We start from the raw sequence: 26,685 nt of genomic DNA on the forward strand, positions 1-26,685 counted from the left end.
ACTCAACATTCTTAATTGCTTTTTTCTTATTTTTAGAGAAATTTAAATAGGCCAAATACGCTATTTTAGAAGATAGGGTTCTGGGGTCGATCTTCGGCCATACAGACATTTGAATGACGAATATGAATGTCTGATCTGGGTCTGAGTGTTTGTGTATTCGTCTTTGTGTGTGTGTGCATGGCACCCGCGACACAGGGAATCTTAATATGCAGTTGTGAGAGTAGAAAGTGTATTTTTTATATCTTTAAAAGTGTAGTGTTCATCATTCATAGCGATTTATATATTTTTATATTATCGCACATAATGAACACTTGTTCTAATAAAACTATTCCTAATCCATTGCGACTACTATCAACCGCGTTTGTACAAACTTGTTCGTAATCCATTGCGATGTTAACAGACCGGCGCACCGCCCCGGCGCTATCGGAGCGCGCAGTGGAGGTGGTGGTGGCGGCCAGCGAGCGCGTGGCGGACGCGGCGGACGCTCCGGAGATGGTCCGCCGCGCTAGGCTACTGGGACAGGCCACCGCGCAGCTGATCGCTGACATCAAGGTTGGTGTACATTGCGGTGTTAGCAGAGCGTCGCACGGCACTAGTGCTGTTATAACGCGCAGTCGATGTGGTGGTGGGGAGATGGTCCGCCGCGCTAGGCTACTGGGACAGGCCACCGCGCAGCTGATCGCTGACATCAAGGTTGGTGTACATTGCGGTGTTAGCAGAGCGTCGCACGGCACTAGTGCTGTTATAACGCGCAGTCGATGTGGTGGTGGGGAGATGGTCCGCCGCGCTAGGCTACTGGGACAGGCCACCGCGCAGCTGATCGCTGACATCAAGGTTGGTGTACATTGCGGTGTTAGCAGAGCGTCGCACGGCACTAGTGCTGTTATAACGCGCAGTCGATGTGGTGGTGGGGAGATGGTCCGCCGCGCTAGGCTACTGGGACAGGCCACCGCGCAGCTGATCGCTGACATCAAGGTTGGTGTACATTGCGGTGTTAGCAGAGCGTCGCACGGCACTAGTGCTGTTATAACGCGCAGTCGATGTGGTGGTGGGGAGATGGTCCGCCGCGCTAGGCTACTGGGACAGGCCACCGCGCAGCTGATCGCTGACATCAAGGTTGGTGTACATTGCGGTGTTAGCAGAGCGTCGCACGGCACTAGTGCTGTTATAACGCGCAGTCGATGTGGTGGTGGGGAGATGGTCCGCCGCGCTAGGCTACTGGGACAGGCCACCGCGCAGCTGATCGCTGACATCAAGGTTGGTGTACATTGCGGTGTTAGCAGAGCGTCGCACGGCACTAGTGCTGTTATAACGCGCAGTCGATGTGGTGGTGGGGAGATGGTCCGCCGCGCTAGGCTACTGGGACAGGCCACCGCGCAGCTGATCGCTGACATCAAGGTTGGTGTACATTGCGGTGTTAGCAGAGCGTCGCACGGCACTAGTGCTGTTATAACGCGCAGTCGATGTGGTGGTGGGGAGATGGTCCGCCGCGCTAGGCTACTGGGACAGGCCACCGCGCAGCTGATCGCTGACATCAAGGTTGGTGTACATTGCGGTGTTAGCAGAGCGTCGCACGGCACTAGTGCTGTTATAACGCGCAGTCGATGTGGTGGTGGGGAGATGGTCCGCCGCGCTAGGCTACTGGGACAGGCCACCGCGCAGCTGATCGCTGACATCAAGGTTGGTGTACATTGCGGTGTTAGCAGAGCGTCGCACGGCACTAGTGCTGTTATAACGCGCAGTCGATGTGGTGGTGGGGAGATGGTCCGCCGCGCTAGGCTACTGGGACAGGCCACCGCGCAGCTGATCGCTGACATCAAGGTTGGTGTACATTGCGGTGTTAGCAGAGCGTCGCACGGCACTAGTGCTGTTATAACGCGCAGTCGATGTGGTGGTGGGGAGATGGTCCGCCGCGCTAGGCTACTGGGACAGGCCACCGCGCAGCTGATCGCTGACATCAAGGTTGGTGTACATTGCGGTGTTAGCAGAGCGTCGCACGGCACTAGTGCTGTTATAACGCGCAGTCGATGTGGTGGTGGGGAGATGGTCCGCCGCGCTAGGCTACTGGGACAGGCCACCGCGCAGCTGATCGCTGACATCAAGGTTGGTGTACATTGCGGTGTTAGCAGAGCGTCGCACGGCACTAGTGCTGTTATAACGCGCAGTCGATGTGGTGGTGGGGAGATGGTCCGCCGCGCTAGGCTACTGGGACAGGCCACCGCGCAGCTGATCGCTGACATCAAGGTTGGTGTACATTGCGGTGTTAGCAGAGCGTCGCACGGCACTAGTGCTGTTATAACGCGCAGTCGATGTGGTGGTGGGGAGATGGTCCGCCGCGCTAGGCTACTGGGACAGGCCACCGCGCAGCTGATCGCTGACATCAAGGTTGGTGTACATTGCGGTGTTAGCAGAGCGTCGCACGGCACTAGTGCTGTTATAACGCGCAGTCGATGTGGTGGTGGGGAGATGGTCCGCCGCGCTAGGCTACTGGGACAGGCCACCGCGCAGCTGATCGCTGACATCAAGGTTGGTGTACATTGCGGTGTTAGCAGAGCGTCGCACGGCACTAGTGCTGTTATAACGCGCAGTCGATGTGGTGGTGGGGAGATGGTCCGCCGCGCTAGGCTACTGGGACAGGCCACCGCGCAGCTGATCGCTGACATCAAGGTTGGTGTACATTGCGGTGTTAGCAGAGCGTCGCACGGCACTAGTGCTGTTATAACGCGCAGTCGATGTGGTGGTGGGGAGATGGTCCGCCGCGCTAGGCTACTGGGACAGGCCACCGCGCAGCTGATCGCTGACATCAAGGTTGGTGTACATTGCGGTGTTAGCAGAGCGTCGCACGGCACTAGTGCTGTTATAACGCGCAGTCGATGTGGTGGTGGGGAGATGGTCCGCCGCGCTAGGCTACTGGGACAGGCCACCGCGCAGCTGATCGCTGACATCAAGGTTGGTGTACATTGCGGTGTTAGCAGAGCGTCGCACGGCACTAGTGCTGTTATAACGCGCAGTCGATGTGGTGGTGGGGAGATGGTCCGCCGCGCTAGGCTACTGGGACAGGCCACCGCGCAGCTGATCGCTGACATCAAGGTTGGTGTACATTGCGGTGTTAGCAGAGCGTCGCACGGCACTAGTGCTGTTATAACGCGCAGTCGATGTGGTGGTGGGGAGATGGTCCGCCGCGCTAGGCTACTGGGACAGGCCACCGCGCAGCTGATCGCTGACATCAAGGTTGGTGTACATTGCGGTGTTAGCAGAGCGTCGCACGGCACTAGTGCTGTTATAACGCGCAGTCGATGTGGTGGTGGGGAGATGGTCCGCCGCGCTAGGCTACTGGGACAGGCCACCGCGCAGCTGATCGCTGACATCAAGGTTGGTGTACATTGCGGTGTTAGCAGAGCGTCGCACGGCACTAGTGCTGTTATAACGCGCAGTCGATGTGGTGGTGGGGAGATGGTCCGCCGCGCTAGGCTACTGGGACAGGCCACCGCGCAGCTGATCGCTGACATCAAGGTTGGTGTACATTGCGGTGTTAGCAGAGCGTCGCACGGCACTAGTGCTGTTATAACGCGCAGTCGATGTGGTGGTGGGGAGATGGTCCGCCGCGCTAGGCTACTGGGACAGGCCACCGCGCAGCTGATCGCTGACATCAAGGTTGGTGTACATTGCGGTGTTAGCAGAGCGTCGCACGGCACTAGTGCTGTTATAACGCGCAGTCGATGTGGTGGTGGGGAGATGGTCCGCCGCGCTAGGCTACTGGGACAGGCCACCGCGCAGCTGATCGCTGACATCAAGGTTGGTGTACATTGCGGTGTTAGCAGAGCGTCGCACGGCACTAGTGCTGTTATAACGCGCAGTCGATGTGGTGGTGGGGAGATGGTCCGCCGCGCTAGGCTACTGGGACAGGCCACCGCGCAGCTGATCGCTGACATCAAGGTTGGTGTACATTGCGGTGTTAGCAGAGCGTCGCACGGCACTAGTGCTGTTATAACGCGCAGTCGATGTGGTGGTGGGGAGATGGTCCGCCGCGCTAGGCTACTGGGACAGGCCACCGCGCAGCTGATCGCTGACATCAAGGTTGGTGTACATTGCGGTGTTAGCAGAGCGTCGCACGGCACTGACGCTGTGATAACGCGCAGTGGATGTGGTGGTGGGGAGATGGTCCGCCGCGTTAGGCTACTGGGACAGGCCACCGCGCAGCTGATCGCTGACTTCAAGGTTGGTTGGAGTGGGAGATGAGCACCACTTTATAGTAAGTGACCACTGCCGTTCATGAACATCTGTAATCAAGTCCAGGTAAGATTAGAGTGCATGAAGTCGGCTACAGATGCGTTCTAAATTGAAACGTCCCGAATAAGTATTACGCTCTTATCACACTTCGAATTGGAACGTCACCGCTGTTATTGAACAGAGATAGGTGTGACGGATGTGCTCACTGCAGGGATCTATCACTTTATAGTAAATGGTTAGTACGGACAACTGTAATCAATGTATAACAGATCCATTGCCACTCCTGAGGACTAAAATGGTCGCCTTATGTATAAGTCAAGCTGAATCTCTTTCACAAAAACGCAGAAGTAGTTGCTGCAATTTTCTTGTATTCCCCCAGAGTTCACTGTTAGAGATTGCCTTTAGGCATTCAGTTTACCCTTTTATACCTTCACTTTGTGTTAATATTACAATAAATAAATGCTAATAATAAATATAGCGATGAGGGACTAAAATTACGTCCTCAGGTTGGTTGTAAAGCTAAATATTTTTCTTTCTTTTATTTAACAACTAATTCTATTGATTTAATTTGAAAAGCTTTGTGTGCTGTTTTTTTAAATAGTAAACTACTATTGAACGACTGAATCATTATCATACACATAAAATTAATCCTTAAAATGTCGTGTGTACAGTCGGAAGCAGAGAAACAGCCGTCGGAATCTCAGCGCAAGCTGCTGGCCGCGGCCAAGCTGCTGGCGGACGCCACCGCCCGCATGGTGGAGGCCGCGCGGCTCTGCGCCTCCGCGCCACAGGTACCATGTCCCGTGTAATTATAATAACACTGTAGTCTGATTCATAATTAGGTGTCCAAAATATAAACAAAGAAATGTCACTGTCAAAATTAACAAGAAACAAAATCTTTAACAAACTCAACAAAAAACTAAAACTTTACAATTATTCACATTTTAACAAACGCGCTATGAAAACGATAATACATTCGAGTTCAATTACAATCACGAAAATGAATAACATCAGCTACGAAACTTAAAAATGACGGCACAAGAAATGTTCTGGGTTCCGTTTGTGTTACCATTATCACATTTTAATTTTCTACAATGAACCTTGTTTTTTATTATAATTACTGTATGGAACGAAATTGAGGTAATATAAATATTAGAAAATGTGAATTGATCTTATTTTTTTAGATTATTACTTTATTACTGTTTTATTAATGTAATATTGTCAAAAATAAGAAACTACCATTTGAAACGAATTTTCTTGATAGGTCAACACCTTTGTCTACATTTTGGACACTTAATTATGAATCAGACTATAGCTGACCCGGCAAACGTTGTGTTGCCATATAAATAAATAAATGTTAAGCGTGAACAACCCTTATCACTTAGGGGTATGAAAAATAGATAGTAGCCGATTCTCAGACCTACTGAATAGGCATTTAAAATTTGGTGGAAAGGTAAAGCCGTTTCGGAGGAGTACGGTAACTAACATTGTGACACGAGAATTTTATATATAAGATTTTTTGACCAATACATCTATATACAGGGTGAATTTTTAAAACGGGCCTTCAGGGCCAATTCCGAAACTATAAGGATTAGCGAAAAATGCTGAAAGGAGTTACGAGGCCGATTTTGATAAAAACTAAAACTGCGTCATTACTTTTTTAAAATAACTTTTTCCCTAGCCGGGAATCGAACGAGTTCATTTTGAAAAAAAAAATACACCCTCTATATTATTCCACCATCTGGTAGTGTCGCTTATAAGGATCAAATTCTGGGAAGTAATGTTATGTGACAAATTAAAGGAAAAGTAAAATTTTGAAGAAAATACATATTTTTTCATATTAATTTGGCAGTTAAGTTCCCGCCATTCATCAATTTAAACATTTCGCGTATTAACAATTTTTTTGGCTCAATGTTTCAAATCATTCGAAATGGACGTTTTGTTCTTCAAGAATTTATATTTTTATGTCCGACTTAGTTAAGGTTACTTTTAGGACCATTATAATAGATTTTACTTGCTATGGGCGGAGTTTTATTTAAATCAGATGTAATATTGACAATTTGCGAGAATGTCTTCTTCGAGTCAAATCCGAGTGATAACTGTTGAAACGTAGTTATAAACAACAAACAATAACAATTTACTATTTAATCACTTATCTATTTTTATTAAAAAATAAATCCTAAAAACGGCGGTGATTTACTTGCCAAACTATTACTTTCTCATACTAAGCCGTATGTCACGGTTATAACATCGAATAATTAGTTGATTAACCAACAAATTCTTCAATGGTATGACTTACGTATGTTTCTAAAGAATTATACATAAATCATTTGTTATGTATAATCCTTAAGGATTAGTATGGCAATGTATGAAAAAATATGTATTTTCTTCAAAATTTTACTTTTCCTTTAATTTGTCACATAACATTACTTCCCAGAATTTGATCCTTATAAGCGACACTACCAGATGGTGGAATAATATAGAGGGTGTATTTTTTTTTTCAAAATGAACTCGTTCGATTTCCGTCTAAGGAAAAATATATTTTAAAAAACCAATGATGCAGTTTTAGTTTTTATCAAAATCGGCCTCGTAACTCCTTACAGCATTTTTCGCTAATCCTTATAGTTTTGGATTTAGCCCTGAAGGCCCGTTTTAAAAATTCACCCTGTATATATATATAAATCAATTGCTGTTCGCAAAACTTCGGAACGGCTGGAGCGATTTGGCTAATTTTAGATTAGAACAATTTAAGGAAGTCCAGGGAAGGTTTAAGAGATGAGTAAATATGAAATATATTTCAAAAATAGATTCTGAGGCGATACAAAGTTTGCCGGGTCGGCTAGTAAAATATATTATAATGTTATCGATTTGTTATGAAGAGACTTTCCGGAATTCGTGGAGAGATGGCGCTAGTGATTTACTGAATCGCGCTATCGAAGTTTTCTTAATATCCCGTATATACTAGATGATGTTACAACCAGGCGTCGATAACAAAACTTTAATCTATAAGGAATATTTTTTGAACTTAGGGCAGGCTATAAATTCGTTAAATTTTGAAAAACGATTGTCAAATTGTCGTAGACAACGAGAAGAATATTGTCAGTTTTTTTGTAGTCGTTCGTAAGATAAAAACGCGTTTCATGACCCGTTATGACGAATAGTTTAAGATTTTCAATATGTTATTTTCTCTCTAGGATCGTGAACGTCAAGAGGAGTTGCGTCGCGCGGCAGAGGAGCTTCGCTACATTACAGTGGACTACGCTCGGGGATACGACGCCGCTGCCGCACATGTGCCTCGGCTGCAGGTACACTTTTTTTTTATATTATAGGAGGAGCAGACGAGCATGCAGTCCACCTGATGGTAAGTGGCTACTGCCGCCCATGGACATCTGTAATCAACCCCAGATAGGATTAGATATTCCTACCTGAGGTCAGCCACAGATGCGCCGCTACACCTGAGGACTAAGCTGGAACGCCTCGGAAATGTCTGTCTCCCTTACCACACCCTTCAAACCGGAACACAGCAGCGCCTAACACTGCTGTTATTAGGCAGAAATAGGTGTAACGGTGGTGCCGCCGGAGTCGAACCACAAAGGGTTCTACCACCTTCCACCACCACACCCACACTACTGTACTACTGTACCTACTGCGCTATAGTACATAATGTTATACTACACAACAGTACACTTGATACTACATTATTTTTTATATAATATAGGGGTAGCAGACAAGTATGCAGTCCACCAGTCCATGGTAACTGGCTACTGCCGCCCATGGACATCGGTAATCAACCCCAGATAAGATTAGTTTCCTATCTGATATCAGCCACAGTAGCGCCGCAACCCTTGAGGACTAAGCTGGAACGTCTCGGATAAGTATCCCTTATCACACCCTTCAGACCGGAACACAGCAGCGCCTAACACTGCTGTTATTAGGTAGAAATAGGTGTGACGGTGGTACCGCTGGAGTCGAACAGTTTTACCTTCTTCACTACACACTGCATTAAATTAATGATAAACTTTGGATGGCTTGATTAATAATACATAGTTTTATAGAAGTGGCAAAGTAAGTAGTATCACACAATACTAAATTCAAACCATTGATTTATTAACAGGAAAGCGCTAGAAACGCAGCCTCGAGTGCAACTCAACTGATAACGTCGGCGCACAATGCTACGCAATACAACACGAACAAGTATTCACAGGTACGTGTGTGTATTATAAATACAGGTCAAATTCTAAGTAGGTGTTCAAGGCGAAATCTGAAGGATGGATTTGGGAAAATTCTGAAAGAAATACCGAGGCCAATTTTTATAATCTTTTTCGTTAGCGGGGAATCGATTGAGTTTATTTTGAAATAAACAAAAAAAAGTATAATTCCGCCATCGGATGTTTTGCTTATAAGCATCAAATTCTGGAAGGCAATGACAAATGAAAAACTATAATAAACTGGGAAAAATGCTGAAAGAAGTTATGGGGCCAATTTTGATGAATATTAAAACTGCATTACTAGTTCTTTATCTTTTTCCTTAACAGGGAATCGAACGTATTGATTTAGAAAAAAATAAACACCCTATATTGTTGCGCCACCGCTTAAAGGGACAAATCCTGGAATGCAATGACAAATGAAAAACTAAGGAAAAGGCTCAAGTTAAAAAAAAATACAATGTTTCTTCGTACATCTGTTCAGTTAATTATTTTCAAGCAGTTGGATTTATTTGTTTTTAATAATTCTATTACTCTATATGTGTCTATAAAACAGTAGAAAGTACAATGAACCTAAGATGTGTGACAAATAACAATTTATTATGTGTTACATACACAGGAGGCCCTATCCGGAAGCGTTACTTACTATTAATAATTTTATTATGTGTTACACAGGAGACCCTAATATCCGAGTGTGAGGTGCTGAGCGAGCACATCCCGCGGGTAGCGGACGCGGCCAGGGCGGCGGCGGCCCGGGAGAACGAGGCCGCCGCTACCCTGGACCTCATCACTGCCTCGGAGACATTCTTGCAGGTAACACAACACTCTACTCGACTCATGAGTTACATGAGTAACGACCCGCGTGGCATATCGGTCTGACACGCAAAGGGTTTCGGGTTCGATCCCTGACCAAACATTTGAATGATGAATTTGCATATTTGTTTCTGGGTCTGGGTGTTTGTGTGCGTCCATGGCACCCGCGATACACGGAATTCTAGTGTGGGGCTGTGAGTGTAGAAAGCGTTTATTTTTGTTATATTTTTTTAGTGTCTCCGTGTAGAAGGAGATTTTGAAGATGGTAGAACCCTTTATAGTTAGACTTCGGTGTCACTGCTGTATCACTTATTTTTGCTTACTAACAGCAGTGTCAAACGCTGACCAGACCAGTTGGTGACCAAAAAACCTGGAAGCACAGCTTTTTTCTTCATATGTGAAAACTGTACTACCTTCGAGATTGATAATTTCTAATAATTCTATATTATTAATTATAAATTTCAGTGATTTAAACCTCGTATATGATAAATATATTATTAAAACAAAATATAACTAGACTCACCCCCCTCCTCCCCCACAGCCGAGTGGTCACGTGATCTCCGCAGCTCGTGGTGTGTTACCAAATGTGAATGACGCTCAGGCGGCGAAGCAGTTAGCGGACACCACACATCAGTTCACCGCCAGTTGCGCTGATCTCAGGTACGGTGGCTTTGTAGTTGGTCTGCTTTTGAAGTTCAACTGCTTGATTATATACCTATGAGTTGAGTGTGGTGATAATTAGTTGGTATGTTACTGCAGTGTGTAAACGTTTTTGACTGCGAGAAATATAATCATATATCAAAAGAACATATTAAAAAAAAAAGTGGTCACGTGACTGTTTTGACAAGTTTATAGTTTATATAGTTATTTATTTATTTATTTATTAGATAATCCAACAGCGTACACAGTACATATTTTCACAATATATACAGTATGTTTTAAATTAATCCAAAACAGGATTACACAATTAGTAGATATAGGTAGACAATTGACGGTGTGCGTTTATGCGTACGTCCGTGCATATGGGTGTGTGTGTGTGTGTGTAAGTGTGCGTGTGTGTGTGTGCGTGTGTGTGTGTATGTGTGTGAGTGAGTGTGCGTGTGTGTGTGTGTAGTTTGTGTGTATGCATTTTTTTAATAGTATACATAAGAAGGAGTGTATCTAGTTAACGTTATAGAAATAGATAACGCTTATAGCTCACGTAAATTGCTGGCGTAGTAGAATTTACGACTTGCCTCGTACAACATTCCTGTAATATTAGTGAATATGATTTAATAAATAAATAAATAAATAAAAAAGTTTCTGATGGCAATGTGAATGTGATGGTTATGATAGTAGATAGGATACGTTTGAAAGCTTTTTACTCTCAGATACATTTTTAGTTACAACTGATACAGTTTACATCTGTAGTTTGTTGTTTTCTTAAAACTCTACAGTGTTCAGTTTAAAGTAGAAAATATACAGATAACTTTTTTTTCAGCATGTTATATTAAGACTTCTTTGTGTAATAAACAAGTAAATATGTAATTTTATTTTAATTCCCCAGGTCTGCGGTGTCCCGAGCGCGCATCTCGTGCAAGGGTCTGGAGCTGGATGCTGCGGCGGAGATCATCCGCAGCCTGCAGGCCGAGCTCGACGAGATGGACGAGGCCGTTAGGGCCTTTGAGCTCAAGCCGCTGCCCGGACAGACGGTAGGACAGAGGCCTTTCTTTATATATACATATTGAACGTGTCGTGTTCGACCACCTCCGATAAGCGCTATGGGTGAGAGAATCTTCATTATACTGTAGATCTTTGATGGTATAGCTGTGACGTCATTAGAGTCTTTTGTGGTTGAATACATTTTTTTTTATAATATAACATGTCATTTTTTTATATAATATAGGAGTAGTAGATGAATATACTGTCCGCCTGTAAGCTACTGCCGTATGTATATTTGCAAATAATGCCAGATAAGATTAAATTCCTACCTAAAGTCATCCACATTTGCACCTCTACTAAATAAGTGACTAAGCTAGAATTACTCGAAGTAGTGTGTCGTCTTTACGGCACCCTTGAAACCAGAACACAGCAGCACTTAAAACTGCTTTTGTTAAGCAGAAGTAGATTTTGCGATGGGGCTGCTGGAGTAGAACTACCTTTAAAACATGTCAGAAAGATCAAAAAATCTTATTTTTATATCTAACTATGGAGGGTAATGTTTTTAATGGATTTTAATGGAGGGTAAAGGGTAATGTATGTATGTCTTATTATTTGGCGTGCCCTGTAGCTCAAACGGCTTCACAGATTTTAACATACGACGCTATATTATAAAGCGTTTTTATTTTTATAGTACTCGTGTAGTTTACAAAGTTAATTGAAACGTACCCTTGCATCATCAGGCGGAATGGGCATACAGTCGCATGCAGAGCGCAAGTCGAGCTGCAGCATCAGCGGCCGCAGCTCTCGCGGGAGGAGCTCGCCGTGGTTCTGGTGGTGGAGCTGCGAGAGCTGCTGCTGAGCTCGCCGCTGCCTTGAGAGAGTATACACCACCACTGAGAGCCGCCGCTGCCAGTGTACAGCCCGCCGAGCCTGAGACACAACGCAGGTGGGTACACAGATTAATACACACATATATATATAGATACAGGAATACATAACGCAACGGAGTAGTTATCTTACACATCGTATCTATGTAATGTACACATTCTATCATAAGTATCTGAAGCGTCAAGCACGGAGACATTTATATACATACGCCCTCAGCACGTGGTACATGCACTTACAGCAGACACGCAGGTAGGGACATACATGGGTGCAGGAAGAAAGGACACGAACCGGGACATGTACACACACTGACACATACAAACACAAATATGTGTAACAAATTTGACGCGGCAATTGTAATGCTTACATTTATATGTAACGCGTCAACCATTACGCTCAGACGAATATTATATACACACATGAATTATCACATGTAACGCGGCGATATATCAAACACACACACACATGATCCACTTAACGTGAGTAGACAAGCACTAACATATATAAAAATACTCATATCTACGTAGAACACATTCTTATACAGAATCTAACACTCGCACGTAATGCGGCAATCGATTACGTATACGCCGGTTATAAAGTACACACATGTAATCGTAGTGTGTATGAACCGCGGCGACTCTCGCCGGTGGAGCTACACTGCCATAACAGAAATAGGTGTGACGGTGGTGCCGCCAGAGTCGAACAGGATTCTACCACCTTCAACTAAACAATGAAACTCATAAAAATCCTCATAACAAATTCACGTTACTACGTACAAGTTATATGTCGAACCTTAAAATGAATATAAAATTTGTCCCCAGGGTGATAACCTCCGGGCGTCAGGTGCTGCACTCCTCGCTGACGCTGGTGGAGACCGTGAAGCAGTACCTGGTCAGCTCCGAGCAGACCGACATCGCGCACATCATGGCCATCGCCAAGGATATCTCGCAGGTGGGTGGCCACCCATACACCATTAGTGAAAGGGAAAGTGTCGGTCGCTTTGGCTAAGACTTGATAGAATAGAATATTTAAATAAAAAGAGGAAACTAAGTTTTTAAACGCATACAGACATAATCACATGAAAACCACAGGTTTTTTTTTAATAATATGGAGTTTCTTTCGCCGTTTCTTCTCCATAACGAAACACCTTGTGAAGTAGCGGTAGTTGTATTGACATTCAAAAAGTGCTCTGTATAGAACCTATTTTGAATAAAAAAAAATTGATTCGATTTGATTTAATATAGGAGTAGCAGACGAGCATGAAGTCCACTTGATGTTAAGTTGCTACAGCCTTCCATGGACATCTGTAATCAAGCATAGCATTAGATATTCCTACCTGTGGTCGGCAACAGATGCACCGCTACCCCTGAGGACTAAACAGCAACGCCTCGGATAAGTATGCCTATCTTATGACACCCTTCAGGCCAGAACAAAGCACGTAACACTGCTGTTATGAGGCAGAAATAGGTGTGGCGGTGGTGCCGCCGGAGTCGAACCTCAGAGGGTTCTACCACCTTCAATTCTGGTATCCTACAATGGGCTAATGCTAGATAATGATTGAATCTGTTTTCCCCCAGGGTCTAGAGCAGACGATAGAGTCGGTACCCTCGCACGCGGAGCTGGACGCGGCCATGGAGGACATCAACCAGACCCTGGACATCCTCAACATGGGAGAGTTCCCCACGTCAGACAAGAGCTATGGGTGAGAGACGCTATCATACTGTAGATAGTGTTATGGTGTTTGGTGAGAGACGCTTCGTTGTACTTAAGATCTTTGACGGTGATATGCTGGGTTGTGACGTATTGAGTGTAGTTGCAGCTGTGACGTCATTAGCGCCCTCTGTGGTTGATTTAAGGTTTTTTTATAATATAGGAGTAGCAGACGAGCATGCAGTCCACCTGATAAGTGGTGATTGTTGCTCGTGGACATCTGTAATCAATTCCATATAAGATTAGACTCCGACGTGAGGTCACAGATACGCCGTTATCTCTGAGGACTAAGCTGGAATGCCTCGGATAAGTGTCTCCCTAACGCTTCACACCAGAACACAGCAGTGCTTAACAATGTTATTTAGTCAAATAGGTGTGGTGGTGGTGTCACCGGAGTAGGGACCACACAGGGTTCTACCATCTTCCAATTCTGTAGTCTGCAACTTACACTGACGTTACTAGTGCTATTTCTCAACTTCAAATAAACTTCATTAAAGTGATTCGCGTTGCCCTCGACCAAGAAATAGGCGACGTAAAAAGGTTTTCAGGACCATACAGTGTAAAAAGATCTACATGAATATACCTTTAACTTCTGCGATATTATATTTGTCTCCCTTGCTTCACTAGCGACCTCTACCCAAGAACTATGTATTGCCTTTTGCTTAACGATGTACCTACTTGATTATAAATGTACCACTTAATCTAAAAATTTACTGTAGTTGATTATATTCACTAAATTTATTAACGTATAACAAATACTTTTTCTTACTCTAACGCATTAACTTGTACTGTTAGCTGTAACTATGATTTAAATAAATAAATAAAATAAACTACAAAAACTAAACAGTACTCCTTACCTCTATGGCGTTGCAATCGGTTAACTTACACCATTACATATACATAACCAGTGACGTCACTAACCCTCCTCCTACCCCCAGGGTGTTGCAATCGGAGTTGAACGCAGCGGCAGTGGGTCTGAGCGCGGCGTCGTCGGAGGTGGTGGGCTCGGTGGAGACGCGCGACGCGCTGGCGGCCAGCGGGCGCAGGTTCGGCGCCGCCTTCAACCGCCTCATGGGCGTCTCCGTCGAGATGGCCGGGCAGACTGAGGTATGCATTACATTTTATTGTTTTTGTCTATGTGTAAGATTCAGTGTGGGAAATTACTTCAGAAATTATGTATAGTGACCGGCATGAGTCTTGAGCACAACTGACAGCTGCGCAGTAGTTAATGTTTCGGTCTCTTTGGCGGAATGAAGAAGCCATGCGGGCGGGGCGGGGTGCCGAGCTGCACGCGATTGGTTCCTCAGTCAATGCACATCGTCTATTGGAGGCTCGCGTGTCATTCGGCTACTGTACACTTTCGTGCAATTTTAGCGACTTACGTTTTGGATTTTAAAATAGTAGTTTATTTTTGTTATTTCGTATTTGTTAAGTGTTTTTGTTTTAATGTAGTTTATTTTTATTATCTCGGTGTATAAAAGTGTTGTGTTTTTTAAATTTTTGGTTTTAGAGTATTTGTTTTAAGTTTATAAAATTCTCGTTTTATAAAATTATTGTTTTTAAATTTTTGGTTTTATAAAAATTTTTGGTTTTAAAAAATGCCGAGGGTAAAAAATACCGTTTTAAATAGACAGGCAAGGCAAATGGTCTATTCTGTTTATTGCTTCATAAAGAACAACGCCGAGTTAGGGATTGACAAAAGTATGCTGGAAATTTATAAACAAACAGCGGAGGCGACCAACACCTCAGTAGCAACTGTACGGCGGATCGTTAAAGAAGCCAATAGTTCAGAATTTCTGGTCGTATTCAGAACACCAGGAAAGAAAAGACCAAGAGAACACCCTGTCACAGATGTGGATAGTTTTGACCAGGGGGTTATTAAAAGGTGTATTCAAAACCACCACCTCACCAATAAAGAAATGCCCACCATTGAAAAACTACGACAAAAGTTGCGGGCAGATATACATTTTCAAGGGTCTGAACGCAGTCTTCGCCGTATAATAAAAATGTTGGGTTTCAAGTGGAGAAAAACCGAGAATAACCGGAAAATTTTGATCGAACAATCCCATATTCGCTTCCAGGTATATATAATGTTCATATTTCATATTTTTAGATAATATTCATCTTAATTTTTTAAGTCACGTGGTGTTGCTTTTAAAGCTTTAATAATCGTAAATCTTAGATCTTGCTAAGATAAACTAAATCGTAAAAGTAAATATTATTCACTTCATTTGGATTAATAAAATACTTATCTTGTTCCAGCGAATAACATATTTGCAAAAAATGCAAAAATTCCGAGAAGAGGGAAGAACAATTATTTATACGGATGAATCATACGTAGATTCGTCCCATTCATCGTCTCAGGCATGGTCAGATGGCACAACAAAAGGCCTAAAAAAGCCTATATCAAAAGGGCAACGAATCGTGATTGTCCACGCAGGAACTGAGACAGGTTTTGTGCCAAATGCCCTGCTCACATTTAAAGCAGGTACTAAGTCGGGGGACTACCACGACAACATGAACTATGACAATTATGAAAAATGGCTTCGCACGCAGTTAATCCCAAACATTCCTCCTAAATCTGTTTTGGTAGTAGATAATGCATCCTACCACAACAAACAGTATGACCCTGCACCAAGTTCAAATGCCAGGAAGTCTGAGATGCTGGGATGGTTAAGGGAAAAAGGGATTCAACACGAAGAAAGAATGCTGAAGCCCCAACTACATCATTTAATAAAAATTAATAAAGATCAATACAAGAAATTTAATATTGATAAGATTATGGCTGAACACGGCCACGATGTGATACGATTACCTCCATACCACCCAGACCTCAATCCCATTGAGATGGCATGGGCTGCAATAAAAGGCTATGTCGGCAGTAAGAATGTGACCTGGAACGTTAGCCACGTAACGGGTCTTGTTAAGGAAAAAGTAAATTTAATGGGAGCTAATGAATGGACAAAATTATGTCAAAAAGTAAAGGAAAATGAGAAGGAATATATAAAAAGCGATCACATAGTGGATGCAATGACAGAAGAATTTATAATTCACGTTGGTGACGATGACTCCGAGACCAATTCGGAGGATGAGGACAGTGACGATGTTGAGGAGATTAATGAGCCAGTGGCCTCTACCAGCACCAACGCAGCGTCTAGTTTTATGGAAGGCATATTACCTATTCCTTCAGATTGAGGCGATTTAAATTTGAAAAATAAAGAAAAACAGTTATACTCAGATTATATTGTTTTATTGAGTTGAGATTATTATATTTTATTCACGAAGGCCTACAACACTACTCTATCAAAGTAAAATTTCAAGTACCACTAATATTTTAATTAGTTTGTATAAATATACCTATCAATCATTTTGGTAAAAAACGGTACTGAATAAATTTGGCCAAAAGTGTACATGCGCGAGCTTACCCCCACTACTGCCCACCTGTGCTCACGACTCGTGCCGGGTATTATAATCGACATACTTATTATCTAAATATATATATAACTCAAATTGACTGGCTGACAGTGATCTATCAACGCACAGCCCAAACCACTGGACGGATCGGGCTGACATTTGGCATGCAGGTAGATGTTAAGACGTAGGCATCCGCTAAGAAAGGATTTTGATCAATTCTACCCCCAAGGGGATAAAATAGGGGATGAAAATATTACTTCGTAACGCAAGCGAAGCAGCGGGCAAAAGCTCGTTTTTTTTTAATGTTAAATAAACATTGTAACCTTTGTGTTATAAAAATGCGAAATTAACTTATTAATTATTATAAATTGCGTTAAAAGACTCAAATACTAAATAAATAGATATAACTCGTGAAATAGAATACAGTAGCAAGATGATGGTTATAAAATTACAATGAATAAGATACAATAAAAAAAAAAACGCTTTCTACACTCACAGCCACTAGGATACTTGTTAATTTGAATGTATTCTTTGTATATATCATATAAAATATAGCTTACGTTATTCGTGGATAATGTAGCTTTCGACTGGTGAAAGAATTTTTAAAATCGGTCCAGAAATTTTTGAGCCTATTCATTACAACCAAACAAACAAAGTTTTCCTCTTTATAATATTAGTATAGATAAGCATAATCAGTAAGTAGGTAAATAAGTTTTACAAAGTAACATTTTTATTTATAACTAGCTGACCCGGCAAACGTTGTTGCCATATAAATAAAAAAACGTTAAGGGTGAACAACCCTTATAATTTAGGGGGATAAAAAATAGATGTTGGCCGATTCTCATAGATACCGGATAAGCACAAAAAATTTCATCAAAATCGGTCAAGCCGTTTCGGAGGAGTATGGCAACGAAAACTGTGACACGAGAATTTTATATATTAGATATAAGTGTAGGTATATTGAGTACAATGGTAGCTATATTATTATCTTAATAGTTGACTAAAATAAAACTAAATTCTCATCAAGTATTTTGATTATGCATATGATCATATTTAAGTGGTTTTTAAGTGCATATTTAGTTAAAGTAACGAAATCAATCGAACACACCGTGTTAGTGTCTCGTATCAATTTTAAATCGAAATAAAATAACACTTAACTATTATAAGAAAGAACTAGAAATAGTAAAATTTCAGTCCAAACTTAAATAACTACAAATTTTAAGTTCACGTAAGAACCTTGTACATAATGAAATTTAATACATAGTACATGTACACACATGCATATATAATATAGGAATAGCAACGAGCATGCATTCCACCTGATGGTAAGTGGTTGCCGCCCTTGGACATCTGTAATCAACCCCAGATAGGATTAGATATTCCTACCTGAGGTCGGCCACGGATGCGCCGCTACCCCTGAGGACTAAGCTGGAACGCCTCGGAAAAGTATGTCTCCCTTACCACACCCTTCAAACCGGAACACAGCAGCGCTTAACACTGCTGTTATTAAGCACAGATGGGTGTAATCTTAACTATAAATTCTCTCGCTAACAATAATAATATATGTTTCCCACAGGACCGGGAAACGCAGTCGCGTATGGTGAGCTCGATGAAGACTGTCACCGTCAACTCCTCCAAGCTACTCGGCACTGCCAAGTCTGTCAGCCAGGTAAATATTTAGCAGTGGCGTTCTATACTTTGTATTATGTTAAAACAATAAAATTGACTTCAAAAATGTGAATGTAAAAAAAATAATAGATGTCGGTCAGCGTTTAAAATGATACGATGTGAACAATAAATACTAAAAAATGCTACAATAATACTTTAAATTTATTAATTGATAATGTTGGCTCAAAATACATTCGAAAAATTGTTAACTAAAAAGTACACTATTACTGTACATAACAATTCATTTTAGTACACATATGTCCGAACAAAAAGTATTCTAAAACGATAAAATTGCTACAAATATCTTCCTTACATCCTTCTTCTACCAAAAAGGAAGTGAGCTGAGAAATGTTAATACTGGATATTAAACACTATGTTACTATACATATACAGGGTGTCCCGTAAGTACCAACCCTATATTTTCATGGGTTCTTAACATGTTTTAAACCCATATCTCAATATGGTAGACCAAATATCTGATGATATTTTACAGAAAAAATAAACACCGCATCATCAAATTTGTACACGCAGTTAACGGAAGGAGAACTATAGGGCTGAATTTTTGAAAAATTATAAATAATCGATAGTTCAAAAACGGTGACACTTTTATTAAAATAATTTGTCTTTCTGTGAGATGCCAGTCTCGAACCTATGTCTATGTTCTACCTAATTGAGTCGTGGTACTTACGGGACACCCTGTATAAGCAAGTGAAGTAAAGTTTGTACGTAACCATTTGTATCTATTTTAGGACCTGACTAGACCAAATGCTAAGAACCAGCTGACGGCCGCCGCGAGAGCTGTCACCGAGAGCATCAACAGATTGGTGAGTGGAAAATCAATAAAACATCTATACCAGTGTTTTTCAAAGTGTGGATTGTGGGTCACCCTTGGAACTAACAAAACCTCCATGAGGTAGTGAAACAACAGAAAAAAAAATCGGAGCATATGTTTACACTTTGAACAAATATGTAAATCTGTGAGTAGAGTTTCAATTAACACTTATACCAGTGTTTTTCAAAGTGTGTATCGTAACTCTATTTGGGGTCGCAAAGAGTCCATAAGGGGGTCTTGAACAGCAACAGAAAAATTAAATTTCGTAAACATATTTTTATTTAGAAAATTGTAACTATTAGCGTTTTCGACATTTTTTTAAAAAATACATATTATTATGTAACAATATTTTTGTTACTAAAACTGATATGCTTATTTATTATTTACAATACCTAATTGCGACAATAATAAAAATGTTCGTATGGATTTAATTTTTGTAATTTAATGAAATCCAAGTCAGAAACGTGATGTCGTGATATTAAACGTCGCAGGTCGTAGATTTTCACGACGGGACATTGCAATACTACACGTGCGATAATGCGACGTCGTTTCGTGTGTATGTTTTTTGAATTGAAAGAACGTTGTAGCCATTTTATTTGTAATGTAGCTGTCAAATATCGCGGACAGTCTGCCGAATAACTCGTGGTACATTAATTAGTATGTAGACGCCGTGCACGAATAAAGATGGGTAATCTTTTGATTCACGCTAATAAAAAACTTACACAACGCGAAAACAGACGAGCATCACGGCGGCTATGAGGCGATTATAGACAAATAGTCTGTCTACACATAGTCGCGTCTATTCGTGTATGTTCGGCGAATATTTAGTTACACAAAAATGCTTTTCTTCCCAGGTGGACGTGTGCACAGAGGCAGCACCAGGCCAGAAGGAGTGTGCTGCAGCCATCCGCAGCATCGAGAGCGCCCGGCCGCAGCTGGCCCCGCCCACTCAGCCCGTCACCGACCTGGGCTACTTCGCCTGCCTCGACGCCGTGGTGGAGCAGAGCAAGGGGCTCAGTGAGTGTCCTCCGTCCCCCTGACCCCCAGCGTCCGTGGCATGAAGTGTTGTTGATGGCTTATTCGGCTCGAAGGACCAGAATACTTAAACATATTAAAAGCTTTACTGGCAAAGTGTGGCTCGAAGGACCACACAAAAGTAGAACATGCATGATTATGATTATCTTAAATTCGATACTCTTCTTATGTGATCTGTTGGTCTGGCTCAAAGACCATAGAACTATCGTATACTGAAAGCTTAGCTGGTGATTCAGCTCGAAGGACCAACATAGGAGAATAGAACTTACGTATAACTGTATAAGGCTCTATTTACATCTACAGACATCGTAAATGACACACTAGTGGAATCTTTAGATTAGCACAGGAATTCATTATAATAATACGTAGATGAACACTAAAAATGTTTTTTTGGAAAATTCATTCCTTACGTAACGGAAGGTCTCGTCTTAGTTCCCAGCGCGTATATATGTAACATGTTGGGAAACCTTGAATATTTTGAAGGTGGTAGAACCCTTTGTGGTTCGACTCCGGCGGCACCACCGCCACACCTATTTCTACCTAATAACAGCAGTGTTAGGCGCTGCTGTGTTCCGGTTTGAAGGGTGTGGTAAGGGAGACAGACTTTTCCGAGGCGTTCCAGCTTAGTCCTCAGGGGTAGCGGCGCATCAGTTGCCGACCTCAGATAGGAATATCTAATCCTATCTGGGGTTGATTACAGATGTCCATGGGCGGCAGTAGCCACTTACGATCGGGTGGACTGCATGCTCGTCTGCTACTCCTATATTATAAAAAAAAAATATCGTGATTCAGAATACCCGTGGCGCCATCTCTTGTAAGGTAGTAACGTGTAATGTTTGTTACAGGCGAGGGTATGTCGGGTATGGCGAGTGCGATCAAGCGGTCGGAGACGGAGCAGTTCAGCAGCAGCGTGGCCGCCGTGGCCTCCGCCGTGTTGGGCCTCGTCGAGTGTACCGCACAGGCTGCTTACTTGGTGTGTAGCTTTGTTTGTTTTTTACATGACTACCCGCGTGGCGGAGCGGCCACCATACCAGTCGCGCAAAGGATCCCGGGTTCGATCCCCGGCCAGACAGATATCTAAATGATGAATTTAGATTTCTGTTATTGGGTCTGGGTGTTTGTGTATTTGTCTATGTGTGTCCATGGCAACCACGACACAGGGAATCCTAGTGTGGGGCTATGAGTGTAGAAAGCGTTTATTTATTTATTTACATTATAACATGTTTATTTTCTTGAATAAAAAATGATATATTAAATTAAAGTTAAATCAGGCTTCTATTTCTATATACGATGAAGTTACAGGCGGTCAAAAATGGCCCGAATTGCTTCGAGAAAATAATGGTACGGCTATGCCACTTTTTTTGGGTTTTTTGGCTTGACTTGACGGAGACACTGCTGTGCCTCCATATATACAGTATTCTTTAATTAAATTTATTATTGTGTATACATACAAAAACCTTATAAAATAGTAACAATAACTAAATTTAAATAAAATAGGCTTCATTAATTTTTTTATATGGTATAGAAAGACCAGATGAGTATGCAATCCACATAATGGCAAATGGCTACTACCGCCCATGGACATCTGTAATCAATCCCAGATAGAAATACATATACCCACTTGAGGTCGGCCACAGATGCTCCGCTACCCCCGAGGAATAAGCTGGAATGCCTCGGATAAGTATGTCTTCCTTACCACACTTAAAACTAGCACACAGTACCGCTTAACACTACTGTTATCGGTGGTGCCGCCGGAATCGACCCACAAAGAGTTCTATCACCTTAAAAATTGTCCTTAATTAAAAAAAAACTGTTATGCTACAATCTAATAACATTTTATTCGATGTTTGTCGCTAGGTGGCGGTGTCGGATGAGACGAGCGTAGCGGGTCGTCCAGGGTTGGTAGACCAGGCCCAGTTCGCGAGAGCGGCGCTGGCCATCGAGCAGGCTTGTAGGACCTTGGCTGATACACACACCGACCAACAACAGGTATGGTTCATCACACTAACCGATTCGCATATATCATCATCGACGACCCACGTGGCGGAGCGGTCACCATACCGGTCTGACGCGCAAAGGGTCCCGGGTTCGATCCCCATGCCAAACAGATATCCAAATGATGAATTTAGATTTCTGTTTCTGGGTCTGGGTGTTTGTGTATTTGTCTTTGTCTTTGTATGTGTCCATGGCACCCACGACACAGGGAATCCTAGCTGTGAGTGTAGAAAGCGTTTATTAGCGTTTATCATCATCATCATCTTCGAATTCATGATCTTTCGCGTGTACATTACTATCCCAGGGTTGCTGGAAGTAATTCCATTGGGAAATGAGAAGTCTTTTGCACTTTAAATTAGTAATATTTGTATGTACGATTTCTGTGTTTATAAACTTATTTAATAAATAAATCAATCAATCACAGTTTTTATCCTAACTTTATCAAATTACATTTTTTATCGAATCTTCGTTATATAGATTTTCGCAAACTAACGAATTCTACAAAAGAACTATTTTCTCAACACATTACATATACAAGTTGTGAATTGAAACTGTCCTTTTGCAAAATAATTGTATTGTTTTTTACGCGAATAGATTTTGCAATTCATTCGAATTGAATTAAAAGGTCACATGTTTTTAAAGCCATATATATTGATGCCTATTATTAAATCAATCTAAATATTTTTCCCCTATAAAATGTAACATTTAACAATGTCTCAATTTCTATCTACTACAAGTAATATTTCGGTCGATAGTAAATAAAAAAATCACAAATCATCACAAAAAAAGTAGTAATTTAATATGTAATAACAATAAATACATCAATTTTCGAGTATATCAGATTCACTAGATCCATTCATTCATTGGTATTTCATAATAATATCGATATGTACCATCTAAATAATCGCTTCTTTGTCTAATCAAAATCCCTATACTGTATTGTATTTTTTAAATAATCACTTCTTTGAGTAATCCACTTACTGTATTTAAAGAAAGAAGAAAGAAACAACTTTATTACGTAATGCACTGTACACACACATGACAACAAAAAATTATTTTAATTAATTATAAAATAGTGGGATATGGGTAAATATTTAATTATTTCTCGTTGTGTCCAGGTGCTATCAGCGGCCACAGTGATAGCGAAGCACACGAGCGCCCTGTGCAACGCGTGCCGCGTGGCCTCGGGCCGCTCGGGCGAGCCGCAGAGCAAGCGCCACTTCGTACAGGCCGCCAAGGACGTCGCCAACTGTACCGCGGCCTTGGTGAAGGAGATCAAGGCGCTAGATACTGATTATAGTGAGGTGTGTGCGCTTTGTTGACGTTTTTAATAGTTGTAGAGTTTGAGAAACTATGTGTGGAGGTAATAAAGCGTTCGAGACAGAATACAGCTATGTATAACAAATTATAAAGTTAGCTGTTTTTACACACTAAAAACCAGATTCCTTAAAAATATGTAGCATATGCCACTTTCATTGTTCGCACGTTATCTTTGCCTTTTTATAACCTGACTAGCTGACCCGGCAAACCTTGTACCGCCTCAAAATCTATTTATCAAATATAATTCATATAATATATAACCTATGTTACTCGTGGATAATGTAGCTTTCGAATGGTGAAAGAATTTTTAAAATCGGTCCAGTAGTTTTTGGGCCTATTCATTACAATCAAACAAACAAACAAAGTTTTCCTCTTTACAATATTAGTATAGACAACTGACAGACATAAAACGTGGACTTCCGGAAAACAATATGTTCTGTTTCTTGTATGACTTTTACGTGTACAATATACACAGTTACATTTCTATCGGTTTTTAATTTTATAAATACATTTTCTTGTTGTGTTGCAAGCAATTCGGTAAACATTCATAATTTACGAAACCAACATTTTATATGTTAAAGTCGTTTGGGCTGTAGGGCGTGACAAAGTATGAGACATATAAACATGTGCTTTACAATTCGAAAATTTAGACGTCTATTACTTTAATACCTGACGTGGGTTTCGCAGCTGAACCACAGACTTGTCAGTTTTGCCGTCAGTTTGAAAGTTGAGGCTTCTATTATCTTTGTATCCAACATGAATAAATTTGAGACCTATATAGGAATAGAAGTCTAAAGTTATGAGAAGGATCTCACCTAATGCGTAATATCTATCGATAGTCGAAAATTTTGGATTTGGTTTATTTCTTTAATAATATATGACGTGCGTAAAGTTTAGACCTCTATCCTCTTCTCACTGTATGTGTAAAGCAGGCGAATCGCAGATATGTTGTTTTTCTTGAATCTACAATTCAGGCGTCTAATCTTAATTTTAAACGTCTATTAAAATGTATCACGTGCGTGTCGTTGGTAAATCGTAGACGTGTCCTATTGATTTTAGATGTCTAAATACCCTACATGCGTGTATCTTAGACGTATATAAATTAGTGTGTATTTTAGGCGTTTTTATACCTAGATTTTAAGTAATCTGTTAGAGTCCGTGCCAAACTTCTAGTCCGCTCTGAAGTTGTTGCGCGCAGGTGTAGTCTGAGAGCCAATGCGGTCGAACACAACTATAGTCTGATTCATATATAGGTGTCCAAAATGCAAACAAAGAAATGTCATTGTCAAAATACGAGTACAGGTATATTGTAAACCTTAATAAATTAACAAGAAACAAAATAAAAATTGAAACATTTCAGTTCGAGCACGAGAAGGAATAACATTTCGAACAAAATTAAAAAAAATGGCGGCAATAAAAATGTTTAGAATACCGATTGTGTTACCATTATCATATTTTCATTTTCTACCATAAATCTGGTTTTTATTATTATTACTGTATAGAACAAATTTGAGTTAATAAAAATATTGTAAAATTTGAATTGATCTTAATTTATTTAAATTATTATTTAATTATCATTGTATTATTTCAATATCGTCAAAAATAAGAACTACCGTTTGAAACGTATTTTCTTGATAGGTCAACACTTTTGTTTACATTTTGGATACCTAATTATAAATCGGACTATACAAGCATGTACTTCGTAACGTGCGGGCACACGGCGGGGGGTGCCGGGGGGCCGTGTTGTCGTAGTCTTGCTAATATCTACAATTTGCTGTTGCAACGCAACTCGTTTCTATATTCAGAGCGGACTAGAAGTTTGGCGTGGTTTCTACTAACCACATATGGGTTTTATTTGTCTGAAATAAATGATTTTTAACGTAACTAAGACTTCGCTGTCTGTCCGGCTGTCACATGGCTATATCCGGAACCGTAATACCAGTCTACGCTTGGCTAAGGCCCGCGCAGGCGGATTAACTTTACCCCTTACAAGGGAGAATCAAAACAACATACAAAATAATAATAATAATTTATTTCGGGCGTAAATCCATATTTTAGTTAGTAATAAATACCTTCAATATTAGCAGTGATAGCCTAGTGGTTAAGAAACTCGGCCTCTCGATCGAGGGGTCCGAGGTTCAAATCCCAGGCACGCACCTCTAATTTTTCGAAGTTATGTGCGTATTAGAAATTAATTATCACTTGCTAAACGGTGAAGGAAAACATCGTGAGGAAACCTGCATACCTGAGAGATTTATAAAAAAAAACAAAAAAAAACCTCAAAGGTATGTGAAGTGTACCAATACGCACTTGGCCAGCGCGGTAGACTATGGCCTAATCCTTCTCATTCTGAGAGGAGACCCGTGCCCAGCAGTGGGACTGTAATGGGTTGATGATGATGAATGAACAATTTGTACTTTATGATTGAATGATATATTATTTGTGTTCAGGTGAACCGGCAGCGTTGCGCGGCGGCGACGGCGCCGCTGCAGGAGGCGGTGCGCTCGCTGGTGCAGTTCGCGGACCGGCCGGAGTTCGCGGCCGTGCCGGCGCGCATCTCCGCGCACGCGCGCGCCAGCCAGGACGCCGTGCTCGCCAGCGGCAGGTGGGTGCTGTGGTAATGGGCGTTTGTCCACCGCCGCCGTCAGCGGACCGAGAACGAGATGAGTGACGACACGCACCGTGCTCGAGTGTCGGACCGCCACCGAGGACGAGATGACGTATAACTCATGCCGTGCTCGGATGACAGACGTGCAGTGGACGCGCGGCTATAGTAAATGTCAACGCCGTCACCTCGGTCTCGGTGACGGCGGCGATGGACAAACGCTCTATGAGTTTTTAACGGACTTCGAAAAAGAGAAGGCTATGTTTGGCTGTACGTAATTTTTTATGTTTTTTCTGTTCAATAATTTTGTGTAATACTATAGATTTATACAC

The 26,685-nt window shown here is 41.9% G+C and overlaps 2 protein-coding genes across 2 annotated transcripts in view; both read left to right on the forward strand.

The window, feature by feature from the left end:
- Nucleotides 1-26,685, forward strand: part of rhea (Talin_middle and talin-RS domain-containing protein rhea) — a 94,387-nt gene that overhangs the window by 23,295 nt on the left and 44,407 nt on the right. The window contains exons 22-39 of the mRNA XM_073081633.1: nucleotides 401-552; nucleotides 4,902-5,021; nucleotides 7,425-7,535; nucleotides 8,345-8,434; nucleotides 9,111-9,248; nucleotides 9,790-9,908; nucleotides 10,795-10,939; nucleotides 11,630-11,835; nucleotides 12,596-12,725; nucleotides 13,352-13,476; nucleotides 14,423-14,591; nucleotides 18,475-18,567; nucleotides 19,316-19,390; nucleotides 20,253-20,415; nucleotides 21,279-21,406; nucleotides 22,291-22,422; nucleotides 23,547-23,732; nucleotides 26,199-26,353. Coding sequence (XP_072937734.1) covers nucleotides 401-552; nucleotides 4,902-5,021; nucleotides 7,425-7,535; nucleotides 8,345-8,434; nucleotides 9,111-9,248; nucleotides 9,790-9,908; nucleotides 10,795-10,939; nucleotides 11,630-11,835; nucleotides 12,596-12,725; nucleotides 13,352-13,476; nucleotides 14,423-14,591; nucleotides 18,475-18,567; nucleotides 19,316-19,390; nucleotides 20,253-20,415; nucleotides 21,279-21,406; nucleotides 22,291-22,422; nucleotides 23,547-23,732; nucleotides 26,199-26,353 — 2,437 coding nt within the window. The remainder of the gene's footprint in view (nucleotides 1-400; nucleotides 553-4,901; nucleotides 5,022-7,424; nucleotides 7,536-8,344; nucleotides 8,435-9,110; nucleotides 9,249-9,789; nucleotides 9,909-10,794; nucleotides 10,940-11,629; nucleotides 11,836-12,595; nucleotides 12,726-13,351; nucleotides 13,477-14,422; nucleotides 14,592-18,474; nucleotides 18,568-19,315; nucleotides 19,391-20,252; nucleotides 20,416-21,278; nucleotides 21,407-22,290; nucleotides 22,423-23,546; nucleotides 23,733-26,198; nucleotides 26,354-26,685) is intronic.
- LOC140748756 (uncharacterized) lies at nucleotides 15,468-16,949 on the forward strand. The gene is made up of 2 exons (XM_073081622.1): nucleotides 15,468-15,565; nucleotides 15,747-16,949. The coding sequence occupies exons 1-2, from the start codon at nucleotides 15,491-15,493 to the stop codon at nucleotides 16,677-16,679; spliced, it is 1,008 nt and encodes a 335-aa protein (XP_072937723.1). The 5' UTR covers nucleotides 15,468-15,490; the 3' UTR covers nucleotides 16,680-16,949.

The sequence above is a fragment of the Epargyreus clarus genome, unplaced genomic scaffold, assembly GCF_041222505.1.
Source record: "Epargyreus clarus isolate Ecla_fem2 unplaced genomic scaffold, WU_Ecla_fem_2.2 ptg000016l, whole genome shotgun sequence".
Lineage (NCBI taxonomy): Eukaryota > Metazoa > Arthropoda > Insecta > Lepidoptera > Hesperiidae > Epargyreus > Epargyreus clarus.

Coding starts and splice junctions, on each gene's coding strand:
- LOC140748756 (XM_073081622.1), top strand. CDS start 15,491: ATGTTGGGTTTCAAGTGGAGAAAAACCGAGAATAACCGGAAAATTTTG. Junction 15,566..15,746: donor AATCCCATATTCGCTTCCAG/GTATATATAATG, acceptor ATCTTGTTCCAG/CGAATAACATATTTGCAAAA.